A 21,895-nucleotide genomic window follows, 5' to 3' on the forward strand; every position below is an offset into this window, starting at 1 on the left:
GATGACTCAAACGGAATTCTTCCAATGCTCTATCGTTCGCATACTTCAGTCAGAAACTGCCATCTTTGAAGTAATTTGTGGTTACGTCAAAATGAGGGGTGTTGAACAAAAAAAGTCATCAGCGATTGGATCATCTCTAACCTATCAAAGCAAATGACAAATTTGGAAAACGCTGCCGTGTTCTGGCTCTAGTCCAACCCATCAGTTTCTGGGACCAATCAGACGGTCTAGAATGGATTTCCAATCTAGAAATCGAGGATGTACTCAGATCCAGACTCACTGCGGAAAATAAACTAACGTCCGTGGGCGTGGTGTAACGTTTGGCCGGAGCAAGGAGTTTGGGTAGCCAGGCAATTCATGTTCAGGAACTACCTAGCTAAATGATACAAAAGACTAACTTACATTGGATGTGGTCTGTCCATAGGCAGTTGAGGCTCCAGACCAGAAGGATCCACTGCAAAGAAAAATATGATTATTTTTAGCTATAAATAATTTAGCTAGCTAGCCAGTTCTAGCTATATTGATGTCAGAGAAACATAGCCCTTACTACAAAGCTATCTATCTATCTATCTAGCTAGCCATCAAGCAACACATTCCTTGGTAAGCAACATTTAACATTAACTAGCTATATTTGGCAATTAAATTATATCTAACACATACATGACATTAACTCAGAGCTTTAATATCCAAAATAATTCTTACCTTGGTCAGTCACACTGCATGTTGTGGCGGCAAGCTAGAGGAACTAGCTAGCTAACTAGCTGTGTTACCTAGCTCGGTGAAAACTCTTGCTTGTAGGCAGTTGAGTAAAATATCTTCTTCCTCTGTCACCCGCCAGGTGAAAAGCATATTTTAAATCAATGTTATGATTATATAATCAAATAAAATGCCATTATCCATGAGAAAGCACTGACAGCTGTTCTTCTCCTTCATGTGAAGAAAATTTTAAATTGCTGCCCTGTCAGTTGGAGGCGGGCTGGGGGCGGAGATAGGGAACATTTCAAATGGTGATTGACAGCACGGGAGAAATATATTCTGGGTTCATGTGGTTCATGTGTCTCTTTTCCAAATAAGTTTAGCTAATCTTACTTTGTTTAATAAGTAGCAGGTAGCCTCAATAGCTACCAAACACAGTTTTGGACAAAATTATCCTTTGTAGTAAAGTTTGAAACGAGAATAAATGTTTCTGACTCATATCGATGGGAAAATTTGTTTTTCAAGGGCAGTTAACAATTTATTTTTTAAACCCCAATTTCGTGATATACTTTTGGTAGTTAGGCATGTCCCATCGCTGCAGCTCCCGTACGGACTCAGGAGAGGCGATGGTCGAGAGCCATGCGTCCTCCGAAACACAACCCTGCCAAGCCATACTGCTTCTTGCTGCCAAGCCACACTTCTCCTTGACACACTACTCGCTTAACCCGGAAGCTAGCCGCACCAATGTGTCAGAGGAAACACTGTATAACTGCAGACCGTGTCAGCGTGCATGCGCCCGGCCCGCCACAGGAGTCTCTAGAGCGCGATGGGACAAGGACATCCCGGCCGACCAAACCCTCCCCTAACCCGGACGATGCTGGGCCAATTGTGCACCACCTCATGAGTCTCCTGGTCACGGCTGGCTGCGACACAACTCGGGATCGAACCCGGGTCTGTAGTGACGCCTCAAGCACTGCCTTAGACCGCTGCGCCACTCGGGAGGCGGCCATTGACCTTTTTAAAGGAAATATATATATTTTGCAATTTTTTATAATAGAGTCCCAAAATGTTTTGCATGTCAGCAGTCAAGTTTTCAAAATATAGGATTTTCAAGGAGCAAAGTGTCACTTGCCACATCATCGTGTTGTGTCTTATGTAAGTGGGACCAGGAAGTAACCAGCATGGTTTATCTCTCGCATTTGGTGTTGTGTGTGTCGGCGACACTCACTTGAGATGGGAGGTTATTTATGTTAGTAATAGAGTGTCACCTGTGTTTTCTATTACCATGTTAAATCAGTTTGTAAAGACCAGGGAATCGAGCCCTTCAGATTGAATGATAATATAGAGACTGAGAGTTTTCTCAATTATGCCTCTGGCTGATAATGGCGTTTAATGCATTTGAGACCTGCACTCGTACTGGAAAATATTTTATCTCTCACACAAAAGGACGAGAAGGGTTTTGAAGTGTTAAATCTGCTGTGATGTAGTAATTAGACAACATTAACATTTTAACACACATTTGATAATTGTGTTATCCTCCTCCTTGTTTCTAAGTGATTTCTCCTACGTGGCTGACTCCTATACTGACTAATGTTATCATCACCAAGTAATAAAAGAAAACAATAAGAAAAGACTCCTTCCTGTTCAGAACTACAGCTCACCTTTCTCTAGGATACCATGTTGTGTTGTTAACCAGTAGAGAGGAATTGCCAATAAAACAAATGGTATAAATACACTTGCAACAGTGGAAAGTCACGATACTTTCTAGAAATATACCAAAGACTCTTCACCTTGTCAGTAGTTTCCCTGCACTCCTGGAGGGGTTTGTGTTGGAAGTGTTGTGTGTGTGTGTATGTGCGTCTGCGCTTGCGCGTGTTGTGTGTGTGTGTGTGTGTGTGTGTCTCCGCGTGTTGGAAGAGAGGGGTGCTGTTACTGAGTGGGAATGCCTGGTAGGATGTGTAGGCCTCGGTAACCAAGGCAACCATCTGCTGCAACGCTCAGAATGCTCTTCGGCAGCCCACACAATGTCACCACTGTGACATCCACCCTGCAGTTCTGAGAGAGAGGGGAAAACAAGAGAGACAAGAGAGAGAATGTGTATCCTCAGTGTGTGTGTGTGTGTGTGGGGGGGGGGTTATACACTACCGGTCAAAAGTTTTAGAACACCTACTCATTCAAGGGTTTTTCTTTATTTTTACTATTTTCTACATTGTAGAATAATAGTGAAGACATCAAAACTATGAAATAACACATATGGAATCATGTAGTAACCAAAGAAGTGTTAAACAAATCTAAATATATTTGATATTTCATATTCTTCAAATAGCCACCCTTTGCCTTGATGATAGCTTTGCACACTCTTGGCATTCTCTCAACCAGCTTCATGAGGTAGTCACCTGGAATGCATTTCAAATAACAGGTGTGCCTTCTTAAGTATACATTAACCCCTTCCTGTGTTCTATGTAGATGCAGGGGGACCTGGGCTCCCAGAGGAGTTTCAGTGTGTTGGACCGCCTCCTCCACACACACCCTGTCTGGCTGCAGCTGTCAATCAACGCTGACTCCGCCCTCTACATCCTGCTCAGAGAACCTGTCGGGGTGAGGAGAGCCAATCAGATTATTCCATCAAGTAATTAATTAACTAACCCTCACTCTCAGATGAACTGTATCTGTTTAGTATAGCTTTCCAATGGAGTAGTATACATGATACTCAGGAACTTACTGTACAGTTCACAAAGCACCCTCATAAAACCCAACTTCAGCCTTGACTTACTGTTACTTACTTACAGTGCCTTCGGAAAGTATTGAGACCGCTTGACCTTTTCCACATTTTGTTACTTTACAGCCTTATTCTAAAATGGATTAAAATAATGTTTTTCCTCATAAATCTACACGTGACCTTTTTAGAAGTTTTTGCAAATGTATTAAAAATTAAAAATAGATATACCTTATTTACATAAGTATTCAGACTTGATTTGGAGTACACCTGTGGTAAATTCTATTGATAGGACATGATTTGGAAAGGCACACACTTGTCTATATTAGGTCCCACAGATGACAGTGCATGTCAGAGAAAAAACCAAGCCATGAGGTCGATGGAATTGTCCATAGAGCTCCGAGACAGGATTGTGCCGAGATACAGATCTGGGGAAGGGTACCAAAAGAATTCTGAAGCATTGAAGGTCCGCAAGAACACACTGGCCTCAATCATTCTTAAGTAGAAGTTTGGAACCACCAAGACTCTTCCTAGAGCTGGCCGCCCGGCCAAACTGAGCAATCGGGGGAGAAGGGCCTTGGTCAGGGAGGTGACCAAGAACCCGATGGTCACTCTGACAGAGCTCCAGAGTTCCTCTGTGGAGATGGGAGAACCTTCCAGAAGGACAACTATCTCTGCAGCACTCCACAAATCAGGCCTTTATGGTGAATAAATGCTGAATGCCAAGCGTCACGTCTGGAAGAAACCTAGCACCATCCCTATGGTGAAGCATGGTGGTGGCAGCATCATGCTGTGGGGATGTTTTTCAGCGGCAGGGACTGGGAGACTAGTCAGGATCACGGGAAAGATGAACGGAGCAAAGTACAGAGAGATCCTTGATGAAAACCTGCTCCAGAGCGCTCAGAACCTCAGACTGGGGTGAAGGTTCATCTTCCAAAAGGACAACTAAGCACACAGCCAAGACAACGCAGGAGTGGCTTCGGGACAAGTCTCAATGTCCTTGAGTGGCCCAGCCAGAGCCCAGACTTGAACCCGATCGAACATCTCTGGAGATACCTGAAAATAGCTGTGCAGCAACTCTCCCCATCTAACCTAACAGAGCTTGAGAGGATCTGCAGAGAAGAATGGGAGAAACTCCCCAAATACAGGTGTGCCAAGCTTGTAGCGTCATACCCAAGAAGACTCAAGGCTTTAAACGCAGCCAAAGGTGCTTCAACAAAGTACTGAGTAAAGGGTCTGAATACTTATGTAAATGTGATATTTCCGGTTTTTTCTTTGTCATTATGGTGTATTGTATGTAGATTGATGAGGAGAAAAAAACGATTTAATCAATTTTAGAATAAGGCTGTAACATAACAAAATGTGGAAAAAGTAAAGGGGTCTGAATACTTTCCGAATGCACTGTACTATTGACAGCTCTTATCGAACATTTACAACAGTACTTGTTTAACGGTACATCATTATTTGTTGAAAAAATAAGGAAGGGAAGCGTTGCTAAGGTACACAATAGTAGGTCTTTGGAAACAGAAGGTGCTCTTTGTTACAAATCGTAAATTGGTCATCAAAAGAAAGGAGGACCAAGGCACTCTTCATATAATTAATTAAAATGTCTTTATTTGTATGGCATGTTCAATGGAAACAAAAATTTAACTCCATGCAACCGAAATGCGTTTGGAGTTTTAAAATCTTTGTTTCCATTGAACATGCCATACAAATAAAGGCGTTTTGATTAGGTACATCATTATTGTTCTCTTTGCCAATGTTTATGGATGGCCCCTGTAGACGTTCCTGGTGCGTAAATGCAGCTCAAGCCAGAGGAAGATGTTGTGTGTCAGAGTGACAGCTGACAGAGCAGCGTCTTCCATCAAGGAGTGTCTCATTTGTGAAGAGGACTCAAGTGAGTACCAGACACATACTTGTGTACATCAAAGTAAATACACACATACACTCTAATCCAGTGGTTCTAAACTCCGGTCCTGAAGTACTCTTAACAGCACACATTTTTGTTTTAGCCCAGGACAAACACACCTGATTCAACTCATCAAGGGCTTGTCCGGGGCTACAGTAAACATGTGTACTGTTGGGGGTCCTCGAGGACTGGAGTTAAGAACCCCTGCTCTAAACTAACAATGAAACACTTGAACAATGAAGAATGCTGCCAAATGTTACAAAGCTGTGATTGGTTTAAAACGTTCTGTCCTATCACCAGCCTTTGCCCTGGAGAGCTCCGCCCTCAGCTTCCCAGACCTCTGCCGATTGGTGGCCTTCTACTGCATCAGCAGGTGATTAACACTACCTTTAAACCCGTCTACCTGTCAATAACACTGCCACTGCTTTGGTCTGTTTTCTCGACAGACGATAAATACTCTGTAATGGCACTCCCATTACAAAACAGGGCACCCGCATGCTGTTCTAGCCCACTATGTCTTGGGAACCACCATATAATTTGATCCTAAGGACCTATGTGTGTGTTGTCTCCAGGGATGTGCTGCCTTTCCCTTTGGAGCTCCCAGAAGCCATTGCTCAGGCCTCTTCCCACAGAAAGCTGGAGGCCATCTCTCATATGGGATTAGGTAGGGATTCATTCAACGGATCTATAGCATAGCATTACATTCGCCATTGGATTAAACATATACCTATCCAATTCATTCAGATCTACACAAGTGTCTAGGGGCTGTTTTCTGGACTGGGTCTAAATGTTCAGCACAGTAGGGTATGGTCTTCAAAGCACTTCAATATCAATCTCTTTATGGCGTTAATCAATGACCTATCCTCTGAACACTGAACTATGGAAATGTTCAGTACCTGAATCTGGACTTTCTACTCCTTGTTTTCCCCACATCCCGACAGAGTTCTGGTGTTCGCTGTCTGACACCCAGAATGGACCAGGGGACATGCAGGCTCCACCCACCATCATTAAGGCCCCGCCCAGCACCACCAAGGCTCCACCCATCAGTGCCACCCAGGTCAAGGCAGGTCTGTCCCAGGACCTGTGTTACCTGCTGTCCTGCGGCAGACAGGAGTCTCTCTGCTTCATCAACCCACTCTTCCTACAGCTGGAGGTAATTCCTAAACATAACCATTGGGGGGATGAAAATTATTTCTGACCCTGAATCAGTTTACTTGCCTTCCTCCAGCTCGAGGTTCAAACTAATAGATAACAAAATGGCTGTAAGTGGAAAGTCAGCAATCCCATTGTTTAGGATGGTGTCATCTTGCAGAGTCGACCTTTAACCACAGATCTAGGATCAGTTTACCCCTACCCCCAATCCTAACCATAACCATTAGGAGAGTGAACAAAGATCTGATCCTGAATCAGTGATTATGTCTAACTTCTACCTCTACCTCCTTTCTCTCCCCCAGCAGCAGCAGCAGCCGCAGCAGCAGTCGACCCAGGGGGCGTCACACAAACGCCACCGCTTCAAACGCAGTATGAGGGTCCGTGTCTCCACCGAGAGCTCCATGACTCTGTCTGGTGGTGGTGGTGGTGGGGGGGCTGGCTCGTTCCCTTCCTCGGTCCCAGAGGACCCCCAGGACCAGGAGAGGCTCCAGCCCACCCCCCTCCAGCCCAGTCCCAACCCACACAGGAAGGTCCATCCTGGGGCTGGTGTCCTGAGGAGGACCCCTGCACTGTCCCCGACGTCGGCCGAGGATGAGGATCTCGTGCCAATAAATGTACCGCCACCGGTAAAGGTAACTTTATGAGACTTTATGAGATATGTCTCTCTTTCTTTCAATATTCCTCTGTCTTCCGTTATCTATTTTCTTTCGTCTCTCTCTCTCTCTTTTTCTCCTGCATTGACACAAACTTACATTCACACACTCATCACGCTGACAAATTGATGCATCGTATAAAGATATGACCATGACGCCATCTCCCCAGGCTCCAACAGAACCTCCGGTGGTGGAGGTAGAGGAGGACCCTCCTGCTCCAGAGGAGCCCAGCATCGAGGAGGCGTGCCAGGCCTTGGAGGGCCGCCCGGCCCCCTCTCTGGCCGAACTGGACAGCAGCAGCTCCTTTAGCAGCCTGGAGGAAGAGGAACCTGAACCAGAGGACCAGTTCTTTAAACAACTAAACCCCAACCCCCAGTGCCGCCCGCCCATGGTGCGCTCACGGGGGGGCCACGGAGGCCTGCACAGGATGAGTGCAGCGTTTGTGTGTTTCTTCGCTCCAGAGAAGAGGCTCGCCAGGCTGGTGGAGGAGCTGTCCAGGGACCGGAGGTCGGCAGAGCCATTTATAAACATATAGAGACTTTGGCCAACTTTTACATTGTCTGGTCGCCATGTTAGCACCTTTGAGCATTCAATTTGTTTATTCATGATGAGTATTTGGAATCTTGTTCGAATTCTAGACATTCATTTACATCACATTGTTAAAAATTCAGAGAATTCAGTGCTATTGGTCGATAGAACTGCTGTGGAATTGTGTAGCATCGTGTAAATGCATCATAACGTTTTTGGTATAAACTCTCTCTCTCTCTCTGTCTCTGGAGGTCTGTGTTTGGTTCCCTGGTCCAGGAGTTCATCCAGAGACAGAAAGAGGAGCTGAGAGAGGTCCTGGCCCAGGCTGCCTCCTCATCATCGTCTTTCTCATCGACTACATCCGTGGGGGTGCTCCAGGGGCTGCGGCGCTTCCTCTCCCAGGCCAATTGTTTCCTGCTGGACAGCGGAGAGCTGTCACCCCCCCTAGAGACCCTGGTGCCTGACAATGAGAAAGGTACCTTTTCGACTTTAGTTGTCTAAGTACCAACCACTACTTTGGTAATCATGAGATTGAGAGAGGTACAGAGGGGTCACATAACAGATGACAGAAACACAAATGTTATTAGATGTAAGCAGCATGTCAATTAGATACTATCCATTGGATTTACAGGATATATAATAATGCACAGTAAACCCACCATTACACAGAGGAGACAGTGGCAGAGAGATAATTCTGTCTATGGAAACAACAGACCGCCATGCTAGTAAGATGTGGAGTAGACTGTCCAGAGGATTTTAGTGAAAAGGTGTTATCACCACCATGCTAGTGCGTAGGGGTAGCTCTTCATCCAGTGGAGTTCATATTGTCACTAGGATGTAAAAAGCTTTGCTAGCCAAGCCAGAGAACCCTATCTATCACATTGAGCCAGCCAAAGAGCTCTGTATGTTGCTGGATAGGAGATATAGGGCATACGTTCATTGAGATTTCAGGGGGGAGACTATGGTTGGTGTGTGTGTGTGTGATGATACACTGTTGCCTGGTTGAGCAGTGAGTGTTGAGGCTTTTGGAGAGAGTGGAGCGGACTCCGCTGAATTCAGTTCACCATTGCTTCGATTTGCGCACACACACACATTGCGTCGGTGGAGGCATTTGCATTTTTTTCTCACTCATCATTTATCATAAAAAGATATCACAGTCCCACGCGCACTTGAAGAGCAGCACGATTCTCAGTGGCTCAGGAGGGAGGGAGATAGAGGCAGAGAGGGGGAGAGGAACAGAAAGGTAGAGAGAGAGAAAGGGAGGAAGAGAAAGAGGGAAGATGGGGGCTGGGTATTGATGTACAGTGGGGAGAACAAGTATTTGATACACTGCCGATTTTGCAGGTTTTCCCACTTACAAAGCATGTAGAGGTCTGTAATTTTTATCATAGGTACACTTCAACTGTGAGAGACGGAATCTAAAACAAAAATCCAGAAAATCACATTGTATGATTTTTAAGTAATTAATTTGCATTTTATTGCATGACATAAGTATTTGATCACCTACCAACCAGTAAGAATTCCGTCTCTCACAGACCTGTTAGTTTTTCTTTAAGAAGCCCTCCTGTTTTCCACTCATTACCTGTATTAACTGCACCTGTTTGAACTTGTTACCTGTATAAAAGACACCTGTCCACACACAATCAAACAGACTCCAACCTCTCCACAATGGCCAAGACCAGAGAGCTGTGTAAGGACATCAGGGATAAAATTGTAGACCTGCACAAGGCTGGGATGGGCTACAGGACAATAGGCAAGCAGCTTGGTGAGAAGGCAACAACTGTTGGCGCAATTATTAGAAAATGGAAGAAGTTCAAGATGACGGTCAATCACCCTCGGTCTGGGGCTCCATGCACCTCACCTCGTGGGGCATCAATGATCATGAGGAAGGTGAGAGATCAGCCCAGAACTACACGGCAGGACCTGGTCAATGACCTAAAGAGAGCTGGGACCACAGTCTCAAAGAAAACCATTAGTAACACACTACGCCGCCATGGATTAAAATCCTGCAGCGCACGCAAGGTCCCCCTGCTCAAGCCAGCGCATGTCCAGGCCCGTCTGAAGCTTGCCAATGACCATCTGGATGATCCAGAGGAGGGATGGGAGAAGGTCATGTGGTCTGATGAGACAAAAATAGAGCTTTTTGGTCTAAACTCCACTCGCCGTGTTTGGAGGAAGAAGAAGGATGAGTACAACCCCAAGAACACCATCCCAACCGTGGAGCATGGAGGTGGAAACGTCATTCCTTGGGGATGCTTTTCTGCAAAGGGGACAGGACGACTGCACCGTATTGAGGGGAGGATGGATGGGGCCATGTATCGCGAGATCTTGGCCAACAACCTCCTTCCCTCAGTAACAGCATTGAAGATGGGTCGTGGCTGGGTCTTCCAGGATGACAACGACCCGAAACACACAGCCAGGGCAACTAAGGAGTGGCTCCGTAAGAAGCATCTAAAGGTCCTGGAGTTGCCTAGCCAGTCTCCAGACCTGAACCCAATAGAACATCTTTGGAGGGAGCTGAAAGTCCATATTGCCCAGCGACAGCCCCGAAACCTGAAGGATCTGGAGAAGGTCTGTATGGAGGAGTGGGCCAAAATCCCTGCTGCAGTGTGTGCAAACCTGGTCAAGACCTACAGGAAACGTATGATCTCTGTAATTGCAAAGGTTTCTGTACCAAATACAGTGGGGGAAAAAAGTATTTAGTCAGCCACCAATTGTGCAAGTTCTCCCACTTAAAAAGATGAGAGAGGCCTGTAATTTTCATCATAGGTACACGTCAACTATGACAGACAAAATGAGAAAAGAAAATCCAGAAAATCACATTGTAAGATTTTTTATGAATTTATTTGCAAATTATGGTGGAAAATAAGTATTTGGTCACCTACAAACAAGCAAGATTTCTGGCTCTCACAGACCTGTAACTTCTTCTTTAAGAGGCTCCTCTGTCCTCCACTCGTTACCTGTATTAATGGCACCTGTTTGAACTTGTTATCAGTATAAAGACACCTGTCCACAACCTCAAACAGTCACACTCCAAACTCCACTATGGCCAAGACCAAAGAGCTGTCAAAGGACACCAGAAACAAAATTGTAGTCCTGCACCAGGCTGGGAAGACTGAATCTGCAATAGGTAAGCAGCTTGGTTTGAAGAAATCAACTGTGGGAGCAATTATTAGGAAATGGAAGACATACAAGACCACTGATAATCTCCCTTGATCTGGGGCTCCACGCAAGATCTCACCCCGTGGGGTCAAAATGATCACAAGAATGGTGAGCAAAAATCTCAGAACCACACGGGGGGACCTAGTGAATGACCTGCAGAGAGCTGGGACCAAAGTAACAAAGCCTACCATCAGTAACACACTAGGGACTCAAATCCTGCAGTGCCAGACGTGTCCCCCTGCTTAAGCCAGTACATGTCCAGGCCCGTCTGAAGTTTGCTAGAGTGCATTTGGTTGATCCAGAAGAGGATTGGGAGAATGTCATATGGTCAGATGAAACCAAAATAGAACTTTTTGGTAAAAACTCAACTCGTCGTGTTTGGAGGACAAAGAATGCTGAGTTGCATCCAAAGAACACCATACCTACTGTGAAGCATGGGGGTGGAAACATCATGCTTTGGGGCTGTTTTTCTGCAAAGGGACCAGGACGACTGATCCGTGTAAAGGAAAGAATGAATGGGGCCATGTATCGTGAGATTTTGAGTGAAAACCTCCTTCCATCAGCAAGGGCATTGAAGATGAAACGTGGCTGGGTCTTTCAGCATGACAATGATCCCAAACACACTGCCCGGGCAACGAAGGAGTGGCTTCGTAAGAAGCATTTCAAGGTCCTGGAGTGGCCTAGCCAGTCTCCAGATCTCAACCCCATAGAAAATCTTTGGAGGGAGTTGAAAGTCCGTGTTGCCCAGCGACAGCCCCAAAACATCACTGCTCTAGAGGAGATCTGCATGGAGGAATGGGCCAAAATACCAGCAACAGTGTGTGAAAACCTTGTGAAGACTTACAGAAAACATTTGACCTGTGTCATTGCCAACAAAGGGTATATAACAAAGTATTGAGAAACTTTTGTTATTGACCAAATACTTATTTTCCACCACAATTTGCAAATAAATTCATTAAAAATCCAACAATGTGATTTTCTGGATTTTTTTTTTAATTTTGTCTGTCATAGTTGACGTGTACCTATGATGAAAATTACAGGCCTCTCTCATCTTTTTAAGTGGGAGAACATGCACAATTGGTGGCTGACTAAATACTTTTTTCCCCCACTGTATTAAGTTCTGCTTTTCTGATGTATCAAATATTTATGTCATGCAATGAAATGCAAATTAATTACTTAAAAATCATACAATGTGATTTTCTGGATTTTTGTTTTAGATTCCGTCTCTCACAGTTGAAGTGTACCTATGATAAAAATGACAGACCTCTACATGCTTTGTAAGTAGGAAAACCTGCAAAATCGACAATGTCAGCCCAGTCAGTCAGGCCTGTATACCGCCACATCCCCCAGTTCCTCAGTAATTAAGAATATTTTCCTAAGTAAAGAAGTGGTTGGTGTGTGTTGTGTGTAGGGGTATGTTTATATATAACTGGTACTTTGAGATGTTTGAGATAAGAGTTTGTGCTCAGTGTGTGTGTGCATGTGCACTTGCGTGCGCGTTTGTTGGTGCATGTTCATGCGTACGTCTGTGTGTGCGTGCATACCGACGTATGGGTGTGTGTTCCCCCATGCAGACTTAGCCCTGGAGAAGGCCATGTTTGGCTGTGTGCTGAAGCCTCTGAAGGTGCTGCTTGGCCAGGCCCTCCTCTCCCTCCACAGACAGGACGGCTCCACCCAGCGCCTGGCCTGCAGTCTCCTGGACTGCCAAGAGGGGGCAATGGAGCGCCTTGGGGTGCTTGTGGGCGTGCCTGACACCCGTGGCGTGGAGAGGGTGAGGCAGAAGCTGGCGCTCATGCAGCGCACCCACTCGCCCATAGACAAGATGCTGCTGCTTCTGCAGATGTGCAAGGCGGTCCAGAAAGCCATGGGGGCCCTCCACGAAGGTGGTGAGTGGGCCTTCACTTTGCTTGATTTAATTTAATATAAAGTAGCCAAAATGAGTCATTATCTATTATAAATATAAACATTTTAATAACACAATTTATTTGCCTGTTATAAACTAGGAGCTGTTATCCAATGTAATAATCAATTAACTGTTAAATCTGTCTTGCCATCCTCTTCCTGCTACCAGGACAGGAAGTGAGCTCGGCGGACTTCCTGCCGGCGCTGTCTTATGTGATAGTGATGTGTAACACACCTCAGATCCTACTGGAGGTGGAGTACATGATGGAGCTGCTGGAGCCCTCCTGGCTCACTGGGGAGGGTACGCACTACACCCCTACTACACCTATACCCCGTCCAACTTTAACACACCTATACCTCTAACTACACCCCTAGGGGAGATGGTCAGACTACACACTTACTACAACCCTTAATACAGTACACCCCACAATACACACCTGGTTACACTTTATTGTAACACTTCATTATAAACCATTCATAAGGCATTTACAAAAACATTGCACACCATTTAGTGTTAAGGTTAGGTAAGGGTTAAGGTTAAATAGCGCTCACTTTAGATTAGGGACTGCAAAAATACTTTACTTTGATTAGTAAATGGTTTATAAATGTGGGAGTAATGATTAATAAATGGTTTATTACGGACCATTAAAATAAAGTGTTACCACACACCTTACTTCTACCCCAAAGGAGAGGGTACCACTATGAACTACACCCACTATGAACTACACCCACTATGAACTACTACACCCACTATAACCCTTTCCCTCATACACCCCTCCACCTTTAAAAGAACATGGGGGATAATGAAGATATCTGTGGGTGAATGGATATTTAGATGCCATTCAACGTCACTGTATTGACATTTTGCTGTGCTCTGTGCCCCGATCCCGTCTCCTAGGTGGGTACTACCTGACCAGCGTCTATGCCAGCCTGTGTTTGATCCAGAGCCCGGAGGCGGAGGGGGACCAAGTCCCCCCAGGAGGTCTGACTCGTGAGGCACAGGATGGGCTGAGGGAGTGGGGCCGCAGACGCAGCCTGGAAGCCAAGAGCCACCAGGAGAGACAACAGAACCAGGTAAGACACTACTTCAATCAATCAATCAATGTTATTTTATAAAGCTCTTTTCACAACAGCAGTTGTCACAAAGCTATTTACAGTTCTATTTCAAATACTTGTTTCGATATCTCACAATGGGATTGTCTCAGTGGATCACGTCTGTTGGAGACACCACCCACTGGTTATTCTCGCCTCTCTTCCTTACGGAAGCGATCACTAACCTCAGCACGACTAGATCCCTGTCTTACTACTGAACTGTTCTCAGGCAAACCGTGAGGTTAACACTGCCGAATGTAGGACGATCAGCTCCTGTCGATAGTGTTGGGTACTGACCGTAAGGAAAGTTTTGCTTCGAGTAGAATACATTTTCTACTCATCAGTCTCCGGTGGTAGCTAACGTCACACAGCTAGCTACGCCGCAAGACTTTAGCTAACTTGGCTAGCTAGCTGGAAAGCTAGCTAACCACACTAACAAAGGGCTAGCTCACGCCACAAGGCTTAAGCTAACCTGGTTACAGTGTTACCAATTTAGCGACTTTGTCGCTATATTCAGCGAGTTTTCAGACCCCTCTAGCGACACATTTTCAAAAAAGCGACTAGTGACTTTTTCTGGTGTTATTGGAGACTTTTGGAGACTCTGACGTGAAAGCACGTATCGTTCTTACTCTTCTCAACGAGCAGCGGGTGCTGCCGTGGGCCCCACCCGGGCCCCACCCCCGTCCCAAAGCACTCACAGGCGGCCCAGTCCTCGCGCAGCAGTCCCTCCCAGCTGCAGTCAGAGCAGGGGATGTTCACCCCTCCGCGTCCAGACTGGAAATTAATCACGCATGTGGGAAGCCGCCGCTGGCTGATCCCGCCCTGGCTTACATTCAGGGCGGGATGTAAATGTAGGGTGTTTTTTACTCACTTTTTGTCTCTCCCACGACGTTATTCCTCTCTCCTACAGCGTCCATCACAATTACATGCATCTGGCCAATTATGCAAATTAGGTGATGATGTCATTTAGCGACTTCTAGCGACTTTTAAGACAGCCAATAGCTACTTTTCTTACTGAGGAGTTGGCAACACTGCCTGGTTATCTCGCTGGAAAGCAAGCTAACCACACCAGTATTACTACCTACAACACGGTAATATTGCTAGCTCCCTTCTCTAGTCTAGTTTAACCTTGGTTTACTTGTTTATGTTAACTAGACCGACTGGTTAGCCTCACGGCTCTAACTGCCCTCCACGTGGTTCCCTCCGGGTAGCACTGTGCTAGCTATAGCATGCCTTAGCCACGAGGTAGCTGCTAGCTAGCATTATTGCCTCTAGGCTTGGGTGGTATACCGTATATACTGTATACCGGGGTATTTGGAAAAAGCCACGAGATAGTTTTTCAATACCGTCAAAACTATTTCTTTAAAGTTTTTTAATAAATGTGAATATTTGTAGCTACTTTTAAGTTAATACCTGCAGTCAACTTGTGCAATAACGTTAGGAGATAAAGCAGATTGCGATCTTTATTTCATCTGTCACATTATTATACATTATGAAGCTTACCGTAGTTCCCCAGAAAGGTTGAGCCAGCCACTTGTTTGTTTGTAAACAGCACAACAGGAGAAAGAGGGAGCCGGTGAGCCCATAGTGTTCTATATCTAGAGTGTTCTATAGAATTCACTACTAAATGTTTGCCATCAGATATCTTATAATGGCTTTCTGACAGAAGTCAAAGAGCTCTAGATTAGATATCTGTACAGCTGCCATTTTTTCCCTGTGCTTCCTACTAGCGTTTTTTTTTCTCTTCCATTCTTCTCCCCTCTGCTCCGTGTACACATCCTGCTCTTCCTTCAGAAAAGCATGCATCACAACTTTGTTCCTTTGCACAATTTCTCTTGTTCACTTTCACTTTTATGTGTCCACACTCACTGAAAATCACATTCGTTAGCTATGCTTGCATAACTTTATGAGCTGGATTTAGTTGTCTTTGCAATTCGTTTATGTTCGTTATCGCTTGTTAGAGTTGAGTGATTTCGCTATTAGTTTGTGCAAATTTTGTTAGCATTCTGGTAATAGAGACCCAATGGGCTTTTCTTGTGTTTTTAGCGCCCCCTTGTGTGATATGCCGGTAACACCTTAAATTCCGGGATGAGAGAAAAACTGTATGAAGATATGAGAATCTGGATACTGCCCAAGTCTACTAGCTTCGCGGCTGTAAGCGTTTTCACTGTGCACACCGTACCCAGCATTAGCCACGAGGCTTCTACTAGCTAGCTTATGCCTATCAAAAGCCCAGGGCTTACATGTTGTTTTTACAACAGGTGTCTCTGCATCAGCTATCCCTGTTCTATACAATGGCTACTGCTGCCCCATCCCAAGGCTAGCTGAGCCAAACACTCAAACCCCCACTTTCTTGCGCTTGCGGCTCCATGATTGCAGAAAAGGATTTTCACCTTCTATTTATCAATTGCCTGGGAAGGGAACATGCTCAGGAAGCACTCGACAACCCCGAGTCCTGTAATCATTGTAAATTGCTGACTAGAGCGGGTATCAGGTGGAGGCTAAAATGCTACGTTATCACTACCCCCTCCCTCACCTCGCAGCCACCGACCGAGGTTGAGGCTCAGCCCCCCGTAACCGAGCCAAGCTGAGGCGAGCCCCTCACTGTCTGACGATATGGTGTCGGGAAGGCAAGCTAGGGGATGACGTCAGGATTAATCTCTTGGGTCTCCTCGACTTTGAGACTGAGATTGAGGGTGACGACACCACTGTTTCCCACTCTCAAGTCCGTAGGTCTCCCTGGCCCCAGGACGGAAGAGCCGCAAATCTCCCTCACATGGAGTTTGGGCTCCTTTAGCATTTGCAAGTGAGCCATGGCCAGACTTGGCATCGAGTGGCCAACTCCCTTGGGGGGCCATGACCCCGGAAGGGATCTGTACGAACCATCCCGCATGGCCCCGTTAAACAACTGCTTCCTGCGGTCCCAGCTTGCCTCAGGGAGGCTAGGAGCTTATGGGACAAGCCCCTTACCAGCAAGATCCTGACTAGGAGCTCCCCTAGCCTGGACATGCACAATATGGAGGAATCTGGATTTTGCAACACTCCCATGGTGGAGCCGTCACTGGCTGATTACCTCCACCCCACACGTCGTGCTACTAGCACTATACTGGTACTTCCCTCCTTGGAAAGACGGAGCACTTTTCCGCCTGTATTTTCCCTAAGATGTACAAAACCTCAGCCCTATCAATCAGAGCACTCAACGTGACCTCTTTATTGATGGCCTACCATGCAGAGTTACTGGAGGAGGTGGGGAAGCAACTGGATTTGGATCCTTGAGATGAGATGTGTATGATTACAGATCTAAACCTACGCGCCTCCCGTATTGCCATCCAAGGCTGTGGTCGTATCATGAGCCTGGTGGTGGTGGGAGAAAGGGCACTTTGGTTAAACTTGTCCAGCTTAACAGACAAAGAGAAAGTGAACCTCCTGTGACACCAATACGTTTTTCGGGCCCTCTGTCGCAACCAGCCTTCAACTTCTGCCTGCCCCACAAACCCAGGCCCAGTGGCAGCCCATTGGTCACTGCAACCAGCCCCAGCCTCACAGTGGGGAAGGGGCAATGCGCTGGCCTTAGGGGACCAAAACCCCCTGCGACACAGCAGACTGCCAATACCCAGGTTAAGCCCTTGAACCAGACCAAACCTGAAGGTAAACAGTCCTTTGCTGCGGCCACAACAAGGTTCCGCCTCTTTTTGGGGAATATTGGCAACTCAATTGATAGAAAACCTTACTATCGAGCTAGAGGACAGTCAGTACAGTATTTCCTTACTTCTACTTTCAGGTCCGAGGAAAAATAAAAGAAGGGGGGCGTCGGAGCTCCAGACAGCTATCAGGTATGCCCAAGTCCACTACGCTGCAGAGTTTTTTCCTCCTTTTTATACCCCGTTTTTGGTTCGCACAGTCAGGAATTTGTCTGCTCTACTTCCCCTTTTCAGAAGAGAGCAGCTGGGGATACTTTCGCTCATGATAACCCTCCCCTCCGGGGTAGTGCCAAGACAGACCAGACACATAGCTGCTCTACTGCTTAGGGTTAGGACATCTGAGTAACCAGCATGTTTCCTTCTTCTTTTTAACTCCACCGTTTGGCGGTTTACGTCATTCCACCAGATGCTCTTTCACGCAAAGCCCCGCTCTGTGACACGGTATAGCATATGCTGGAAAACACTATGCTCATATGCCTCAGACACATTGCGAGGTATCCCAGTTAACTGCGAGATACCTCGCAATGCGCAACCGCGCATTGTCACGCCCTGGGGTGCGCATTCCGCGCGTGCTGACCAGCCTGCTTTCCGCATCTATCCAGACTCCATCCCTGCATGGTGATAAACGCACCACTAGGGGTGGAAGCACTGGCACACCCTGTCAAGGGTGATGCCCTACGCTCTTTTCTCCCCTATGCCTGGCACCCTCCACTCTGATAAGTAGAGTGAGATAACAGGCTTATCCCTCATCTTCGAGCCCCTCGATGACCAGGGACGCCCTGGTTAGCAGAGATCACTCTCCTGCTTCACAACCAGTCCTGGTAGCCACCATTACACAGGGATCTTCTGACCCAAGCGTACAGTAAGATTTGCCATGAATCTGAATGCGACAGGCCTGCCACTCAAGATTATTGACGATCCAGAGTGCCAGTGCCCCTTCTACATGCTCACTGTTTGGAAAAACAGGCGGTGCGTTTTTGAGAAGTGCTGTGACCTACACAGATATTTCCTTTAAAGCTCTGTATCCAAGGTTTCTATTCTTCATTGCAGGACCTTTTTGGACAGCGTGAAGATCTCCAAAGGTCTGTTTAGCCTCTATCTCAGCCTGTCATACAGACCTTGACAGTTACACATAGGGGAACACCCTCTGTTATGTCGTTGATGAAGGGTGCGCGTCGCTTACATTCGGTCTCCAAGCCTTTAGCCCCATCTTGGGACCTGTCTATTGTGCATGAGGCTTCCTCACGGCAGCCTCTTGAGCCGCGGGAAAGCGTTGAGATGTAATAAACCTCTTCTAAACACTTTACCATCTGCCCTTATGTCTGCAAAACGAGTAAGTGGGCTGCATGCTGTGTCAGTCCACCATTCGTGCCTACAGTTTGCCCCAGGGTTCTCCTCCCCAAACCCGCCTTTATGCGTAAGGTCAGCGGCAGCTGTGGTTGTCTTGCCTTAGAGCTTGTGGTTTCCACCTGCTGCTCTTCCCGTATACGGAAGAAGAGCGTCTCCACTGTTTGTGTCCAGTATGTGCGTTGCGCATTTGCTTGGATAAAGCGAGAGTGTTGTGTAAGAGCTACCACACCTCTTTGTTTCTTGGGAGCCTCCCTGCAAGGAGGGGGCCCCTATCTCGTTAACAGCTATCCCTATTGTATTGGAAAATGAGGCATTTCTTTACAGGAAATTTGCGTAACGCATGCTGGGCCACCCCTCATATGTTTAGGAGGTTTTTACCGGCTGGATGTCACTGTGCCTTTGTTGGTGCATACTTCCTCAGTGTCGGATCCTCTGAAGGGTGATGCTGTTGGGACTACCCTGGCTTCGGATACTGGAGTTGGCCATATGTATCCCATTGTGAGACATCGAAACAAGTATTTGAAATAGGACCTACTTGTGTAACCCCGGTTCTATGATAATATGATTGAGGTGTCTCACCGCATTTCCCTGCTCGCAAGAGTGCAAGAAAGAGCGGCATGCTTGAGAATGACCAGTGGCCGGGCGAGTGGCGCCTTATGAGGAGAGGGGCTCACCTCATTCGTCATTCGACCTGTCTGTCTCCAATCAGACGTGATCCGCTGAGCGAATCCCATTGTAAGACATCACTCATATTATCATAGAACCGGGGTTACACAAGTAACCCTAAGATACACAGCATAAAACCCCAAAGAGCAAGCAATGCAGAAGCACAGTAGCTAGGAAAAACACCCTAGGAGGCAGGAAGAAACCCAGGAGGAACCAGGCTTTGAGGGGTGGCCAGTCCTCTACTTAACACCAGACCTGAGTTCAAATAGAATTCATTTTCCTTCAAATACTTTAGCTGTGCTGGATTGTGATGCCTGGTGCAATGGAACCAATGGAATAGTCTCAAAAGAACAAACCCCGCCCATCTAGCACTCCAGACAGGCGCACCCTCCTCGTGCTTGTTATTCCCCAAATCCTGACCACCAGTAAACATAGTATGGTGGATAGCTTGTTAATGACGTGTGGTATACTCACTCCCTTCAATTAGCAGCTAGTTCTAACACACTCACACACACCATTCTCCTAGTATTTGATGCGTCCGCAAATGATGACAACCATTCATCAGATGAAATGGTACAAATACTGTGGTTAGCTATTCAGTCACGTGGGCTGCTCACTCTATTCAAATAGCTATAACACAAACACACGCCAACAGATTTGCAGTTCTGCCACTGAGGGAGATCAGTGAGCTAGCTAAGTGCTATGAAGAAGTGGGCGGTCAGATAACATGAAATTTACTGAGCAGCAGCAACCCACTGAAGATAGCAAACACAATATGCACACGGACAGCGAGGAGCTCAGTGACTCTGTAAGTTGCTGCTTTTTAATGTTGTTTAATGATGTGGTTATAATAGAGGTTCATGGGAAATGTGTTGCTGGGGGATGTATCAGGTGTGCGTGTGTGCGTTAAATGGAGCTGGTACTGTAGGTGGTTCTCCAATTATGTAAAACATTTGAACAGTACAGAACATTCAGACAGTGTTATGTGTATTATGGTATGCTGTATTTCCATTTAGTGGAGATGTATATTGTTGTACTTTCATGTATACTAGTTATGTGTAAATGTATGGATTCTTTTTGTCAAGATGAAGGGACAGTATGATTTAATGGAGCTGGTTATATGTATGTTTACAGTGTGTGTGTTTAAAGTATTTGTGTTTAAAGTGGGTGTGTTTAACGTAAAGATATAAAAGTAGAGAATTTGTTAGAATATAAAGACTATACATGTCTATGAATACTGTTGAATAAACAGTGAAGACTCTATGCAATGTAGGCTATTTTGAGAGTGGTTGGTATTGATTTATATTGAGGAATGAGGATTTATGGTATATAGCCTACAGTATGTAAAGCTGTGTTAACAAACAATGTTGAGTTAGTTTGGTTCAAATGAATGGAAGACAATCTGTTATTTTGAACCTCTGATCTTTGTGTGCTTTCTGAAGGCTGTGTTATAAAGGCTGTTTATGTGAGTTAATAAGATGATACATTTTATAACTAATTTTGTGTGTGTGCGTGTTTGTGTGTGTGTGGGGGGGTGCTTGTACGTATGTGTGTGTCTGCTTCTACGTGTGTGTTTCTGCCTGTTTGTGTGTGTTTCTGCCTGTGTGTGTGCAGAGGTGCGTTCGGATACTGTTCCAGGACGGCGAGCGCAGTGCTGTGCGGACGCTGCAGTGGAGAGCCGGCGAGAGCAGTGAGGCCCTGGCCCAGCTCTGTGCCTCCACCTTCGGCGTTTCCGAGCCCCAGGACTACACCCTCTACTGGAGGTCCGGGGGGGAAATGAGGGCCCTTCCCCCCCAGGCACAGCCTAAGGACCTGGCCAGCCACAGCGAAGGAGGCCCCTCTCTCTCCTACCTCCGCACGGACCACGACTTCAGCAAGATGCGGCGGCTGACCCGAGGGGGAGCTGTGGACCTGGGGGAGTCCGTGTGTGAGGAGTGATTGAGGGAAGGATGGAAGGAGAGAGGAAGAGGAAGAGAGGGAAGGGTTCTTCTCGGATCTCAGCGTTTTTCGATTGGTTGATTGATTAAAAAAGCTGTGTTGTGTCTTGGACGTGTTGTCATAACTACAGCCCACACTAAAGACTAAGGGGCAAGTCTCAAATGGCACCCTATTCCATAGTGGAGGTTTAAAGGTAGTGCACTGCACTACATGTCTGTTGAAAGTAGTGCACTATAAGGGGAATATGGTGCCAAATGTAGTGCACTATATGGGGAATATTGTGCCAAAAGTAGTGCACTACATGGAGAATAGGGTGTCACTTGATACAGCCTTAGATAAAGGGCAGGTTGGTTGTCTATTATTCACATCACTTCTGTGCATCAGTCTGCTGCTCCTTGGTTGGAACCATAGAATTAGAATGAATTCTATA

General features: G+C 46.2%; 1 protein-coding gene across 1 annotated transcript; it reads left to right on the forward strand.

Annotated features, from left to right (window-relative positions):
- Positions 1–3,162: 3,162 nt before the first annotated feature.
- rin1b (Ras and Rab interactor 1b) lies at positions 3,163–21,465 on the forward strand (the record flags this gene model as incomplete). Its single annotated transcript, XM_084164923.1, has 12 exons — positions 3,163–3,294; positions 5,195–5,309; positions 5,622–5,694; positions 5,894–5,985; positions 6,263–6,474; positions 6,776–7,099; positions 7,296–7,633; positions 7,906–8,129; positions 12,391–12,702; positions 12,888–13,019; positions 13,617–13,792; positions 21,142–21,465. The coding sequence occupies 12 exons, from the start codon at positions 3,163–3,165 to the stop codon at positions 21,463–21,465; spliced, it is 2,454 nt and encodes an 817-aa protein (XP_084021049.1).
- Between the last annotated feature and the right edge of the window lie 430 nt (positions 21,466–21,895).

Source organism: Coregonus lavaretus (assembly GCF_964263955.1).
Source record: "Coregonus lavaretus genome assembly, chromosome: 7".
Taxonomy (NCBI): Eukaryota; Metazoa; Chordata; class Actinopteri; order Salmoniformes; family Salmonidae; genus Coregonus; species Coregonus lavaretus.